The sequence below is a fragment of the Octodon degus genome, unplaced genomic scaffold (genome assembly GCF_000260255.1).
Source record: "Octodon degus isolate 3935 unplaced genomic scaffold, OctDeg1.0 scaffold00046, whole genome shotgun sequence".
Taxonomy (NCBI): domain Eukaryota; kingdom Metazoa; phylum Chordata; class Mammalia; order Rodentia; family Octodontidae; genus Octodon; species Octodon degus.
In genome coordinates this window covers 12,750,083-12,766,130 of record NW_004524622.1, presented here as the reverse complement: position 1 = coordinate 12,766,130, position 16,048 = coordinate 12,750,083, and the positions used below count along the sequence as shown (strand labels likewise).

The 16,048-nt window shown below is 42.6% G+C and overlaps 1 protein-coding gene across 1 annotated transcript; it reads right to left on the bottom strand.

Moving 5' to 3' along the window:
- Positions 1 to 2,203: 2,203 nt before the first annotated feature.
- On the bottom strand, positions 2,204 to 10,520 carry LOC101572532 (interferon-induced protein with tetratricopeptide repeats 1-like). Its single transcript, XM_023716195.1, has 2 exons — positions 10,314 to 10,520; positions 2,204 to 3,876 (listed from the first exon to the last, which is right to left on the bottom strand). The coding sequence occupies exons 1-2, from the start codon at positions 10,316 to 10,318 to the stop codon at positions 2,493 to 2,495; spliced, it is 1,389 nt and encodes a 462-aa protein (XP_023571963.1). The 5' UTR covers positions 10,319 to 10,520; the 3' UTR covers positions 2,204 to 2,492.
- Positions 10,521 to 16,048: the final 5,528 nt, after the last annotated feature.

Here is a 16,048-nt window from a genome sequence, read left to right as displayed (position 1 = left end):
AGGATTACTGTTCATTGTATATTTCTAATTGAGCAATTAATCAGCACAACATAGCCTGCGAGAAATGTGAGAGTGACCTCAGACAGGAGAACAACAAAGAAAAACAGATCAGGAGAAGCTGGGGATGTACTGAAATTTAGCAGAAAGCAGGCTGGATGGAGAGATTTTTGTTTTGTTTTTGTTTTTGTTTGTTGATACAGGATCTTCCTATGCAGTTCGGACTCTGTAGTGATCCTTCTGTCTCAGCCTCCCCAGTGCTAGGATTACAGGCATGGGCCACCATGCCCCATTTCATAGTCCACACAGTGTGCCTGGGATTCCGGGGCCAGCATGGCATGTGGTGGTGGGGATCAAACCTGAGTCCCGGCACCTGCCAGGCAGGCGCTTACGCTGCTGAACTATCTCCCAAGTCCGAGAGTAGATTTTAAGGGCCGCATCAGAGAAGTCTTATCCCTTCAGCAAGGAACTTCTGAGTGAAAGTGGCTCTTATCACATTTGTTCTGACTGGGAACAAGACCCCATCTGAGGCCACAGAGCAATAGGGGATGCTCTGGGTAAGGTTTGACTGTGTTCCTTGAAGTTTCAGGCATCTGAAGTTTCGGTCCTTCGTATAGTAGTGTTAAGAAGTGGTGTGGTGTGTAAGAGATGAAGTCTAGTGGTGGCAAACCTGTCCATCCCTGCTCTCCAGCTTGCTGCCTTGCCATGCAATCGCTCCCTGGCTTTGGCAGCTGGGTGATGCTGTCCACGGTGATCTGGTGCTGCCAGGGCGTTGGCAGATAATTGCCAAGGTCTTTGGACCTTCAGCCTTCAAAACTCTGAACTAAATGGAACTCTTTTCATTATAAGCAGAATGTAACATAGGCAAATAGACAAGTATTTCGCTATACTAACAGAAAATGGACTAATGGAGTAGGTAACTAGGGATAGAGTGGGCAGTAGAGTAGATATCTTGATTCCCAATTCGGATCCAGCCCTAGCTGCATCATGAGGATGGAAACCTTGGGGGTCACAGTAGTCCACAAGAGACTGTAGACAGCAGTGGTGTCTGCAGAGCAGTTTGCAAAGGCATGGGCTGGGGCTCTGATGCAATCATGGGTGGAAGGGGTATAGTTGGCTTGACTTAGGGTCAGTCTAAAGAAAGATTCCACTTGGAATTCTGTCAGTCATTTACATGGAAATAACAAGGTTCTACAATTTAGCTGCTAATTTAAAGAAACTTCTTGGTAATGCTTGAAGATACTCTTGTATAAATTTGGCACTATTATTAAGATGAAAGAGCATCTATGGACTAAATTTTCCTACTAGTTGTTTTGCTTGAAAACACCCAGACTATACTACACTGCCATATTTCTTAGCCCTGAGAAGAGCACAGGTGTCTTCTTGAGTTGGAAAGGGTGTGAAAGAGGCATGCTGCTAACTAAATCGTGTTCCCTGGAGATGGTCAGGAATTCCTGTGACGGTTGTGTCGAGATGTCTCCCCAAAGCCTCATGCAGTCATGGGGTTGGGCTTTTCAGAGGTGGTGGAATATAGAGCTTGTGATTGATTCATGGTCCAATGCTGGGAATAGGGGCAAGTGCTATGCCTGCCCTGGGACAGGTAGCATGCAAACAACATAAGGGGCAGAAGCAGGCTTGTCCTTCTGCTTCTCTTGTGGCTTTTTCTGCATCTGTGAACTACTACTCTCTGCCATATGCTGTTCTGCCTTGAATGTAGCTGATTTTGGACTGAAACCTCCACAAACTGTAGGGTGAATGAACTTTTCCTTCTTTAATATGGCGGATTGGGTGTTTTGTCCCAGCAATGAGAAAAGAGTAACTAAGAAGATTCCTCACACAACACATAACATCATCCACAAGTTTATTTTGCATTAGTGAGGTCTGCTCTCAGATCATTTCACATGCTTTGTACATATATGTTTTAATTGGATCAATATCAGCAAATGATTTAAATAGTGATTCAAATGAAATGGTGTAAGCTAGAAGCAACTACAGTGGACTTGGAACAGTTTGACAATGAATTAAAGTTGAAACGTCCTCATGGAGAAATCTGACTTCTCATTACTACACGTTTAATTCTCTCTCTCTCACTATATTGTAAGATGCATGAAGTTTGAGTAACATGTTTCCCATTCATGTTATTTTGTATTTATTTATAAAGCCCTGAAATGCTTGATAAAATAGGGAATTTAACACCGTGGTGTATATAAATCTAGATTTATATTTGCTACAGATGTGCTCAGCAAGCCTTTTTCTCCTCTGTAGCAGTCACCTAAATGGTCAGTTCCCGCCCCTGAGGTGCACACACATTTTCTTTCACTATTTTCTGAATACAGCTAATGATGCCTCACCAGGTCTGAGAAATGCACTGAACTACATAACACATGCTTCTAAAATCGTCAAACAAAATAAAAGTTCATTGAAAAGCAAATGAAAAGCGAAGGTGGCTGGCATCGCTTCCCGTGGCATTCTCGTCTGGGAGCGCGGAGCCAGGCTCAGGCCTGCTCGTGGTGTCCCCCAGCTGCCTGTACTTCCCCTTCCAGTTTGTGGACATACTCTAGGAGGCTCAGGGCTTCCTTGTCAAATTCATTTCTCTGAAGTTTACTTAAAGCCAATTTCTTCAAAGAATTAATACTTTTGTCTCTTATAAATGATGACTCTCCTATTTGTGTTGCTATTAAATAATGCTTAATGGCATCTGCAATTGATTTCTTTTGATGTCTCTGAAATCTGCCATAGTAGAAATGTGCCTCTTGTAGCATGCTTTCCTCAATTGGTGTCATGGAAAGCAACTTTTGAAAATTGTCTTCAGCTTCGTCATACTTTCCTACTTCAATATAAACAAGTGCCAGGTGTAGAAGAGCAATATGAAATGTGGGCTTTTGTTTCACAACCAGTTTAAAATGTGCTATGGCTAGTCTTGCATATCTGTCCATCTCCTCTCTATCTTGGCCTGCAGGTTGCATTTTGGTGGCTACCTTTATCTGGACTAGTTTGTCTCTGTAGCAAAGCCCTATCTGATGGTTCAGGACAGTAGAGTTGGGCATTGCCTGCAAGGCCTTTTGAAGGAGCTCAATAGCTTTATCCATGCAGCCTGCTCTTCGATAAAACATGGCTACATAGCGAAAGATGTACATCTGGGAGGATTTGAGGTTCAGAGCTTCCTCGATATATTTCTTCCCTTCCTTCTCCTGCCCTTCATCCTGAAGTCTCAGAGCAAGGAGGACCTTGATGTATGCATCTTCAGGATTCAGCCTCACAGCCTTTTGCAGAGAGTCCAGGGAGGACACTCTCTCCTTCTTGTACCTATTAGAGTGCTCCAGGCGATAGGCGGTGATGGCATACCCAGTGTTGAACTCAGGATTTTCAGGCTCCATTTCCAAGGCACTTTGAAAGCAGTCTAAAGCCCGCTCATAATGCTTTCCTCCACACTTCAGCAAGGCCCATCCTTCCTCACAGTCCACCTCAGGGCACGCCGTCTGAAAGCGGAAGGGACTCGAAAGCTTCTTGCAAGTGTTTTCTACCTTGTCCAGGTACATCCTGGCATCTGTAAACCTGCCCAGGTGGTAACACACCCAGACATAGTTGCCCCAAGTCACGAGGCTTTTTGTGTCGGGCTGGTCAGCATGTTCTTTCTGGATCAGCCTTTCAGCATCTTCCAGGCTCTTTAGAGCTTTGTCATTGTGGCCCTTGAGGTGTTCCACATAGGCCTGCAGGTTGTAAATTCCCACATTGTACTTGGTGTCCAGGAACTCAATCTCTTCCAAGATTCTGCTTTCTAAATCTGGTATTTCAGCCTTTCCAATTGCTAGTTCCCATGTAAAGTGGCATTTCAGCTGATCCAGGCAATTCTGGACTTGGTTAGCATCATCATTGTTACTATAAAACAAAAGTAAATCTTGTTAGGTGGGGCTGGGGAGATGGCTCAAAGAAATAAGTGCTTCCCTCGCAAGCACAAAGACCTGAGTTCAATCCCAGGTTCTGCCCCTGCCCCCCAAAAAAATCTTGTTAGGTGACAAACAACCAAAGTAAAATAAGCCAAGTAGAATAATTTACGAAATTAGAAGTATTCAGAAAATCCCACACTTACCCCAAGTTTCCTTAAAGTCCCCGCATTTGTAACAAGTACATGGATAAAGGATGTAGTTTGCTTCTTTCTGTACCTTCATTCCAGCACTACTGTGTGCTCTGAGATCCATTTTAGAATAGCGATAATAACAGTACTCATCGAAGTTGCCTTTGAGAGGATTAACAGGCCTCTTTATTGAAAGCACTTATAGCTTACTATATGCTATGGAAGAGTTGTCTATTTTATTATGAAGGTCACCAAAAGGACAAAATTTAACAGGTTTTTTAAAAAAACATTTTACTTGGAAATGCTTATAGACTCACAGAAAGTTGTAAAAATAGTTTATATATCCAGTATATCCTTCACCCACTTTCTCCTAATGATTGTAACTTACACCACCACAGTATAGTGCCCATGCTAGGGACTTTAAATGGGTAGAAGACCATGTTGTATCACTCTGTCATCTTTCTCTGATGAGTAAATCTCTATAACCTTCACCTGGATCAAGAACCATAAGAACTACTGCAGCACCACAACATCACTTCCTGCCACCTGCTCATAATCACACCTGCAACCTCTTCCTCAGCACCCCTAGAATCCAGACCACTGCTACCCACATTTTTCATCTCTGTAATTTTGTCATTTCAAAAATGGTATGCAAATGGAGAGTATCATACAAAGGGCAGCTCAACACCTAAAAGTCAATTAATGTTACATAACATTGACAGAAAGAAGGAGAAAATTGTGCTTGCTGCAATTTATGCAGAAGAGTGACTCACAAAATTTAACACTGTTTCCTCATTAAAAATACTCAGTGGATGATTAATAGAAAGTGATGTCCTCAAAGCAATAAAAACCACATGTGTGAAATCTACACCATGGTCATCCTCAGGAGTTGAAGACTGAAAGATTTTCAGTCAAGATCAAGAACAAGGCTAAGAGCGCTGTTTTCTCTTCTTTTCAAGTCAAACACTTGTAAATGTTACAAACACAAAAGTCAAAGGATATTCCACAGAAACTTAAATTAAATAAGCAAATTCAAACGATCAAAAACTAATAGAGTAAGTTACTTTTGATGCACAAATTATGAATGATAAAAGTAAGCCTAAGGAAACACTCCCATTAATAGTATCTGAGAGAAGAATAACTATCTAGAAATAAACTTAATCAAGTAGGTGAAGCATGAATCCTGAAAGCTACAGATGTTACTGAAAGGAAGAAGACTCCTATTAATGGAAAACCATCCCTTGCTCATTGGTTAGAAACTTAATATTATGAAAAAACCAATACTGCCCACAATGGACTACAGATACAATGTAAGCCGTGGTCAAATCTCAGCAACATATTTTTGCAGAAATTGAAACTTTCATCCTAAAATTGATATGGAATCTTAAAGGATCTCAAATTGATAAACCAATATGAAATACAAAGAATAAACTTGGAGAGGCCAGGAAAATGGCTCAGTAGGATAAGCGCTTGACTGGCAAATGCAAGGATCTGAGTTCAATCCCCAGTTCTGTCAAAAACAACAACAAAACAAAACAAAACAAAAACAAAAACAAAAACAAAAACAAAAAAAAAACTTGGACTTCTCATAGTTCCTGCTTTTTTTTCCCCTCCCGCCAACTTCCTCTCATCATAGTTCCTGTTTTAACATAACTTCGGTAATCAAAACTGTACTGCACTTGCATAAAGATCATTTGGAAGTGACAGAGACACACAGCCCAGGAAAGAGAGTCAAGACACAGGCCCACGGAAGTGATTCCAGGAGTAAACTTGGAATATAGGACTCTATCGATCCATTTGGGCTGTTGGAACAACATGGTACATATTAGCTGACCTAAAGAATAGGGACCTCCTGCCTCGCAGCTGTGGAGTCCAGAAGTCCAGGTCAAATGTCCAAGCAAATAGGTTCCTATAACTGCTTCCTCGACTGCCAATGGCCACCTTCCTCCAGCATCCTCACATGGCCTTTCCTCCCTGGATCATCAACACCGATGATGCTGGTGCCTCTTCCTCCTTCGTGTCAGTTCTATGGAAGTCAAGCTCCACCCTTCCATCTTCGCTGAACCCTGATACCTCTTATGCTAGCTACAAATAATGTCATATTCAGAATTGGGTCATAAGCTATGATTTTGAAAGTTGACCTACTTCAGTCCTTAACTACCCTGAAATGACTTCTAAGGCCATTTCAAGAGGTGATGTGGAAAAATGGGAAACCAGATGCTAAAGAAAGAGGCTGGCTCCTTAGCTTATAACGTATACAAAGATTAATTCAAGAGGGACAAGAAATGGAGATGTAAGGCCTAAGACGATAGAAGCTGTGGAAGAAGGGGTGGAGAAAATGTTCATAACATCTCCTTGGGACACTTTCTTAGATGTTGTACCAAACAATAGACAACGATAATACATTCCCTTTCTTTCTTTCTTTCTTTCTTTCTTTCTTTCTTTCTTTCTTTCTTTCTTCTTTCCTTCTTCTTCTTCTTCTTCTTCTTCTTCTTCTTCTTCTTCTTCTTTTTGTATTTTAGGGAAGGGTCTACAGGGTGTTCAGGGTTTCACTACTAGATCAGACTGGTGGTCATCCACCTGTTTACAGCCTTGGAAGTGCTGGGATTTCAGGCCTGTGCCACCACACCCAGTCTCAATTGCCATCTCAGCATACCCGTTGGGGCCAGTACGGCAGGCCCCGGGATCAAACCCCCAGCCCCTGCCCCTACTTGCAGGCACTTTAATCTGCTGAGCTATTTGGCCGGCCAGGCAATGATAATACCAAGAAATAAGTTGGACTTTATGAAAATGAGTTTTTGTACTTCCTAGGACATAGCCAACAGTGATAATGCAACTCCCAGGATGAGAGAAACTATTTTGGCATATGGCTGATATGTAAGTTCAGACTACATGAAACCTCCTACAACTCATCAACACAATTAAAAGACTGGCAAGGGGGTGGGGGAGATGGCTCAATAGAATAAACGCTTGCTTGGCAAGCGCAAGGGTCTGAGTTCAATCCCTGGTTCTGAAAAATAAAGTAAAATAAAAGATTGGCAAAGAACTTGAGTTCATGTTTTCTAAAGAACAGTCATAAGAACCACAAAGATACAAAAATTTGTTCAACGTCAATAGCTATTAGGTAAGTACAGACCAAAACTGTTGTGCAGCTTGGTGAGGTAGTGTGTCCTTGTAATTCTACTTGCTTGAGGTGCCAAGGTGAGAAGGTTGAAAGTTGGAAGCCAGCATGTGACCTGCTCTCTAAATAAAGTAAATGGGTTTGGTAGAGTGTTTAAGGGATTCAGGCTTCCGAACGCATTACGGGAAAAAAATGAAGCAGTGTCGAAACAATAATGCATTACCATCACACACACAAAAAGCAAACTAAAACAAAACACAGTGAGTAGGAATCAAGACATCCTTTTCACCCACAAAGGTGACAGTAGTAATGACAAAATGGAGACTAAGCCAGGTGGAATAGTGCAGAGGTGTAATCCCTGGGCTGAAGAAGGCTGAGGCAGGTGAGCCACTAGTTTGAGTTCAGGCTGGCAACTTAGTAAACCCTGTCTCAAAAACAAAGAAACAGTGACCGGGGAGATGGCTTAGTAGGATAAGCGCTTCCCTGGCAAGCACAAGTGCCTGAGTTTGATCCCTGGTTCTGCCAAAAAAAAAATTGTGAGGATACAGCTCACTGGTAAAGTGCTACTAGATTCAATTCTTAGAACTGAATACAAAGAAACAAACAAAACAAAAAGAAAGAGTTGTTAAGAATGTTAAAGAATTAGAACCCAAACACATTGCTGGTAGGAACGTAAAATGGTAGAGCTATAGCAGAAAGAAGGCGGGTGGTCTCTCAATAAATCAAAATCAGAGTTACCATATGAGACCCACCTGAGCACGAATCCTGGGGACGTTCCATACTGCAATAGATGCTCCAATTAATTCAAAGCCTGTGCTCATGCAGATATTAATCCTCAGATGTTCACTGGTGCACTATTCAGGAAACTACTCCTATGCTGAGCATTAATGAATGGACAAGCAAAATAGAGCACAGTCACAAAGGGGAATATTGTTGAGCCATGAAGAATGAGATATGACAATGCCATGATGGTAATGAACCTTGAACCCATCATGTCGCAGAAAGGAAACCAGCATGAAACCACACTGTCAGGCTCCTCTTCCTCATTTGGCTTTGCAGTCTCTTTCTTAAAGGCAGCACTTTCTTGGGGCTTCAGGGTTTAGAGTGTGCCTTTCATGGGACAGTTCCTTAACCTGGTGATAAGCCTCACCTTTAAGTGTCCCACCATCCCTCTCACAGCTACTCTGTTTACGTGGACTAACTCCTCCTGGCTCTTATCTGCCTTATCTAGTTTCTGCACACCACAGTGTCCACCATCTAGAGACCCAGACAGGAAAGAAAGTAAGTCTGATAAGGGAGATACAGAGGTGGCCCTTCCAGCTACGTGTGAAGGTGCAAAAGCTGTGAGTACTCATAGAGCCTAGAGAGAAGAGCGCAAGATGCCTGCAGGGCCAGTGTGCGAGAGAGCTCAAGGAGCACAGGTACTGAGAGTTGGGAGCAAGCAGGAGAGAGACACCCTGGGGGCCGTCCCACCACATGGGATTTCTGCAGAGCTCTCCTTAATGGACTACAGCAAGCTGGATGGTGGTCCACACAGTCCTGGCATGAGCGAGAGGTGGTCGCTGTGGTGCATGGGCCCTGTCTACGCGTGGGTGGGGCCAGTACAGTGTGTACAGTCCTGAGTGCATCTAGCTGCCCCAAGGGAAGGCAGTCGCAGCATGGAGATGGAGGAGCTGGATCAATCACACTGAGGAACTGAGAATAGATGAAAACTAGAAGCTGTTTCCAGGGCGAACCTTCTTGTAAGGGAAAGGCCACCTCAGAAAAACAATGCGGGGGCAATGAAATGACAGGATCTTACTCCTGCCACATGCTGAGTGCTTTCATTTCCCTCAAATGAGCACAGTAGGCAAAAGCAGAGACACAGACAGCAGGTGGAGGCTGCTGGTGGCAGAGGCGGGAGGTGAGTAGTTGGCTCTTAGTAAGCACAGAATTAAGTGCGACATTTATAACCTTTAGAATCTTCTGACTTTCAATCTTCTTGCCTTTATAAGAGCTTTTGTTATATAAAGATCACATTTACAACAGCCCTGCAGTTGAGCATTTTCTAGAACTTGGATCTTTCAAAATTTTTTCCCAGTAAAACACTGAGTGGTCATTTCCAAGGCAACATTAATTCACTATTTTATGTGCTGCTAGAAGAGATTATATGAGCAGTATTTAATTGTAGTTATGCAGCAGTGAGCACGTTAAGCCTTTTAAGCGAGGACAACATGAATGCTCCCCAACAGAGACCTGTAGCCAAGACCTGGGGGAAGGAGCATGCCAAGACTTCTTGGGGGCCAAAGGAGAGGGTAACCTGCTAATTTTCAGTCGTGTCATATCTTCATCAGAATCCAGCAGTCAGACAGTGAGACCAGTCAGCTAAAGTTGTGCATGCCATAAGCTCAGTATTCTTGGAGGCTGAGGCAGCAGGATTGCAAGATTGAACCCAGTGTTGGGCAATTTAGCTACTTAGAAAGACACTTTCTGAAAACAGAAGATTAAAAAAAGGGCTGGAGATGTAGCTTAGGGTGAAAACCCTGGGTTCAGTTCAGGATGTCACCAAATCAAGCAAACACAAAAACCCAAACAACAGCAACAGCAGCAGCAACTATAACAACAACAACAATAATATCTGTGAACCTGGAAACTAACAGGAAGACCATGAACTTCATCAGCTCACCCCCAGCCCACATAATGACTCCAAGACACATGAGATGTCCAAGTGCAGCTTACCCAGCTACATGGGCCCTGATTTACTGCACATGGAAGAGAGCAAAAGTGATGTCCCTTCCCAGAAAAGCTGTCCCTCCTTTCCTTAGAGAGGACAGAATGAGCCTGGTGGAAAGGAATCTGAAACTGGGAGCATGTCTTCCATTTCCATAATACTCACTCTCCTCTTCTTTGGGCTATAGCATAAGAGAGGTTTCTCTAGGGTTTAGGCTAACAAAAATCAAGATGCAACAGTGCCTCTGAGTGCACAAATGCATTTGGATTCTCACACGTTCACTCCCTTAGCAAACACTCACATAGAAGAGTGGGGAACCTGACAACACAGAGAAGAAACATTCCAGAGAGCAGTGAGAAACACTTTTTCCCAAACCTTAGACATGCAGGCAAAGAGGAAAAAGTCTTTACCTCATGGCAACTGAGAAGTAGCCCACAGCTCTGCAGTGACCCAGCAGGCAGTTTGTTCAGGTCCAGCTAGCCTGACTTGAGGGTTTTCAAGTAAAGGGGACTTTGGAAACAGGGATATATAAGCAAGTAATGACACCATGGGTGTTGTCCTTGTCGTCAGAAGTTAGGAACTCAAACTGGAAAGTGAAAGTAGAGCTGTGAGCAGTTGCTTCTGGAAACCCAAATTTAACTGTCAGAAGTACAAACTGAAACTGGAAAGTGAAAGTAGAGCTCTCAGCAGTTGCTTCTGGAAACAGAAATTTAACCAAAGAAAGGCTGAGAATAGGCCCTGAAGCTGCTTTTGATATGAGTTCCTCTTTTCCTGGGTGGGGGATGCTCTGGCACTAGGAAATGCCTGGAGCCTGGCAACAGCCTGAGACAAGGGCTGTGAGAAATCCTTCACCTCCTTTCCCATCTGAAAGCCCAGTAGTCAGGTTATCAGATAAAAGTCTATAAACTTCAGAATTAGTAGTTTTTAACTGGATTGCTGCCTTTCTCTGAGAATGTCTAACTCTGCTAGATTTTCTTTATTTTCTGAGAACATTCACTGGCAAAGGCCTCTGGTAACCTTTTGTGTATCACAGAACAGAGAAAACTAGCGCGCTAGCACACAACATGTGACACTTTGGATCTGTCACCAGTGGGCCCCAGATCTGAGCAGTTGAGTGCTTCCTCCTCAGTGCTCCTGTCTCTCTGCCTAGCGTTTCTTTCATTGGCTCAGATGAAAATCAGGAATCAGCAAAGCGCAGCTGGGTGGCACAAGTACCTGCCTGGCAAGTGCAACGTCCTAAATTTGAGTTCCAGCACAAAAAATAAAAATAATAAATAAATGAAGTTACCTGCTGGGTCTTTTATAATATGAACTCAAGTAGAATACCTGCCAGACTATTTTCCTCTCAGAGACATTCCAGAGTGCCCGCCTGACCCGCAGCCTGTCTGCTCTCAACCTGTTGCCCAGCTCCTTCCATCTCTGTCCTGTCCTTTCATGAACTCCCACAGAGAGTCCACCTGAGCCAGAAACCGTGCACAAGTGAAACTTCCCGAAGGAAGAAGGCCGGTCTCATTATGTTGGCATAAAATATATTCCAGTGTACAAAAAAGTGAGAAACATAAGTAAACTAGGAAATCACTCTTATTTCCATGAAGTGTATTTTAGAATTCTGTGAAACACAAAAGAAAATAAAACAATAGATTTTCTAGTTAGCAAAGCCCGGGACATGCACACAGAGTAGGGACTAAAGGGTTTCTCTTGTCACACACTGGACCTGGTCCTGCCTTGCGGGCTTCGGCTTCAGTCCATCAGTCACCAGCTGTCTCCGGGTGTCTGCAACAAGCAGATTCATGAGAGAGTGCAGAGTAACATTAAGAAAGAGGAAACATATAATACAAGTAAAAGGAAAGCAGGATCTCAAGGACTAATTAATCAAGAGAGGGAAAGGAGAAGAGCTAGGAAACATGACCATGTCAAGCCATACAGTTATATGTAGAAGATGAGCAAGGCAATGATCCTGAGAATCTCCAGAAGATTTTTTAATCTAGCAGTTAACTGGAAGGTTTCTCACCCTGACTAACTATATATACTGATACCTGTGAACTAAGCTACTGCACTGCAGATGGTAATGTGTAATAGTAGTTTCATGCTTGGAGTGCCTGTTATTCTGGTATTCTAAATATGGGTTGCTTGTCATGACATGCCAGTTGCTGCTATGATGTCTCTCAGGTAGCTGGTTGTTCAAAAAGAAGGGGGTGGTGAATGATAGCAAGAGACAGGAAAAGGAATATTGTGGGACTGTCCTGCTTCAAGGTTGTATATGGTGAGATTTCTGGACTTATGTGTAAACATAAGAAGCATATATTTCTTTATGCCTATTTTAAAAATATATTCTAATTTTTCAATGTTTTTTATCATATTCTGTAGGGACTTAAAGTTCAACATATCAATACTTGATGAAAAATACCTGTTCCATATTATGCCTAAGATGTTTGATATGCAGACAGATAGTGAGGTTATGCTTAACAGCTTAAGTTGTATGGTAATAACAATAAGCTTGTCTTCCGGATGGCTAACAACCTAAGTTTGCAGACCAAAATTAGAGAAAAAGGAGGGCTGCAAGGAAAGCCAACATTTTGGCTCTAGCCTTCTAAGGTCAATTAAGACTCAGGACATATGAGAATTTGTACTGTAACGTCATGTAACTCAGTAGTGTCCCAAATTTTCTGATCAAGGAGATTATGGGGCCAAAGAAGAAAGTGATCAATGATGTAGAGTGTACCTAAGGAGAGTCACTTGGAGAGAAAACATTCTCTCAGGCTTTCACAGAGAGCACATTGGCCAAGCAATGGCCATGACTCATCCACATGGCTGACACTGACAAAGGTTCTACAATCTGACGTACAGGATCTCAGGATAAATCCTGAGGGGATTTCACTGACCTTATCAGACCCAAAAGCTACAACTCTTGTTATGTATGTCCTACTTTACCTTGGTCTTAACCATCCAGCAGAAAAGTATAAAAACAAAATATAAGAAGTAAAGCCATGCTGTTATGTTGAGCTGTGGGGGACTCAGGTCAACAATTTCTGACATTGCTAGTGAAGCGGAAGACCCAATACTATTATGGGCTACTGGACTCTTTAAGAATATTTTGCTGAGTTTACACACCTATAATATTCAAATGACGGAACTTAACAAAAAAACCGTATACAGATGAATTTCCATTTTGTATCCGAGTATTCAAAGCGGTTAGGATAGATATATAGTTACATGGTCTTAATGAATAGAGTGATTTGTTCTAATGGTGTTTGTAAATAGGATATCATGTCTGCATCTTGTACAGCAATTAATCACTAGGAAGAATGTATGCAATGTGTTAATTATTGAAACTGTCCTACCAGTTTGATTTGAAATTGTCTCATTGCTATTTGTTTATCAATAAAAATTATGAGAAAAAAAAGAAAGGGAAAAAAATTAAAATGAAATAAATAAAAGAAGAAAGAGGAAACAGCAAAGGGAGTGTGTGTGCGTCCATGTACACACATGAGCTGAAAAAAACAGAAAGATGAACTGAGGAGAGTAAAACTGTTAGGAAATAAAAGGTCACCACTAAGCTGTGAGTCCTTTTGCAGAAGCCCAAGACCAACTGCTAAAAAAAACTAAAAGCTGACCAGCTTTGAGAAGCCAGTCGGCCTGGGTGAGCCTTGGTTTCCCTGGGAGACAAAGAGGCGATCTGCATTAGATCAGCACAGCTGAGCCCTCACTGCATGGCAGAATCTCCTAAGGAAGTGTCGCCCACCCCACCACAGAGTACTGGGATTGAGCTCAGGATCCTCACATTGAGTTATTCCCTCACCTCTGACCTTCCTTCCTCCCTTTTCCCATTTTCTCTCTCTGTCTCTCTCTCTCTCTCTCTGTCTCTGTCTCTTTCTCTCTGTCTCTCTGTGTCTGTCTCTCTGTCTCTGTCTCTGTCTCTCTTTCTCTCCCTCTCTCTCATACTCTATCTCTCTGTGTTGCCTGTCTGTCTGTCTGTCTGTCTGTCCATCTGTCTCTGTCTTTTTCTCTCATACAGTGTCTTACAAACTTCTCAAGTGCTGGGGAGATAGCTCAGTAGAATTAGTGCTTGCCTGGCAAGCACAAGAGCCTGAGTTCAGTTTTGGTTTTGCCAAAAAAAAAAAAAGACTTCTCAAGTTGCCCACACTGGGCTCCAATTTGTGGTTCTCCTGCCTCGGCCTTCCAAGTGCTGGTATTATTAACAATTGCACTGATTAAGCCTCATCCAACTCTAATGAAGCACTCTAAGCCTGGGCATCCCACTTCAGTATTCAGAAATTCTCAGGTGACTTCCCTCTGCGCCTGGACTCAGCGTGGGCTCAAGCACTCGTGGCGGCCATTGTGAGTGTGAATTTATTTGATGGCGTGAGTGCAGACCTCGAGTCACTCTCTGTCTCAGACGTCCAGACTCAGCGTCTTCACTGCTCCAGGTCTTCCCTCCTTTGCAACACAGTTCTCTAGAGGAAGTCCTCAGTCTCTTAATTTACAGGAAAGTATGAAAAATGATGCAATTTGGAATGGATTATTACCATTATTCTTTGGACCAATGCTGAGTATTTCTGTTGAAATATCTCAAACATCCCTTTGCAGTTTACTAAGGAAGGTGAACCATCTAAAATCCCATCCTTTCTTTTTGGCAGAACTAGAGATTGAACTCAGGTCCTTGATCTTGCCAGGAAAGTGCTTATTCTACTGAGCCATCTCCCTGGCTCCAATCCCATCTTTTCTAAGGCCGTTGTTTTTAGTCTAAACTGTGTTACCAGCTTGCTGAAAGCCACACACAACAGGACTGTGACCTCGTTGCCTACAGAAAAGCTAGTTTCTTTATCTTTTCCCATCTTTTTATTGGTAGTACAGATTTAGGGATTTAATTTGGCAGAGTAGCACATCCTCTGGGTGTATGCTGCTCCGTGTCATTGCCCGTCACCCTCGTCCCTCCCTCTCCTGTGGCCTTCACACTGAGCTGGCTGCAGTGCGTACTGCATAGTCTGCTCCTGCACGCTTCCCTCTCCCTTCCCCTCTAACGCTCACCCTAATTCTTCTTCTCTTCTTTTTTACATTTTATTTTATTTTATTTTATTTTGAAGAGTGAAAACAATAGCAAAAACAAATAGCAAAACAAAGACAGAATGCAGGGTAGCGTACAACAATAGCTATGTTACAGATTTTCAAAACAAGAATAGCAAAATTAACAATGCCTGCTATATTACCTATTTCTATCATCAAATCTGTTGCTCAGATTAGCAGACATAGCTTTGCAAGATTGGACAAATAATTGGCTATTAGTGCTTGCTCTTTTTTAAAAATTTAATTAATTAATTAATTTGTGTGTGTGTGTGTGTGTGTGTGTGTGTGTGGCCAGCTCAGCCCACCAGGGGGAGGGACTAGCTGGCATGTGGTGCTGGGGGATTGAACAGTGGTCCCTGTGCTTTGCTAAGCTTGTTCTAAGTAGGTGCTTTATACCACTGAGCCATCTCACCAGCCCAATGCTTGCTCTTAATAAACCATTTTTTCTTATCATCTTTGCTTTTTTAAAAATGTATTTTAAAGACAGCATAATAATAACAACTGATAAGACATTAGGAGCAGTTCACATTTAGAAGACCAAGATGAGAGGTATTCAACCATGGTTTCTGTATTACACATTGCTTAGATATAGTTGTTTAGATCTCCGGAATCTGTACACAGAGTTAGTCAAGGTGAAAATTCTGGACATTCACTGCTCACTGGACCTAGTTCTACTAAACTCATCAACCAGCCTGGCCTGGCACTGTTATGGGTCGCTCAGAATAGGAACCAGATCAGCCAGATTGGAATTTAGAAAGGCATTTATTACTGAGCTCAGGGCCCCCAGTCTGCTCTCATGCAGGAGAGGACCGAAAGGCGGCAGCCCAGGAAGCAGAGAGGGTTTTAAACCTTGGAGCCACATTGCGTTTGATAAGCAAATTTATTGTCTGACCACATTCAGTTTGGTAAACAAATTCATTGTCTGCCACAAAATAATGCTTTTAGAGTGATTAGGACCAGGACTTAATCTACATTTCCTGGGGCTTTTGTTTCAGTTTCTGGTTAATTTGCACCTGAGTACCTGCAGGCAGCCTTGCATAGCCCGGAGGTTACAAGGAGTTAAAACTCTTAGTTTCCTTTT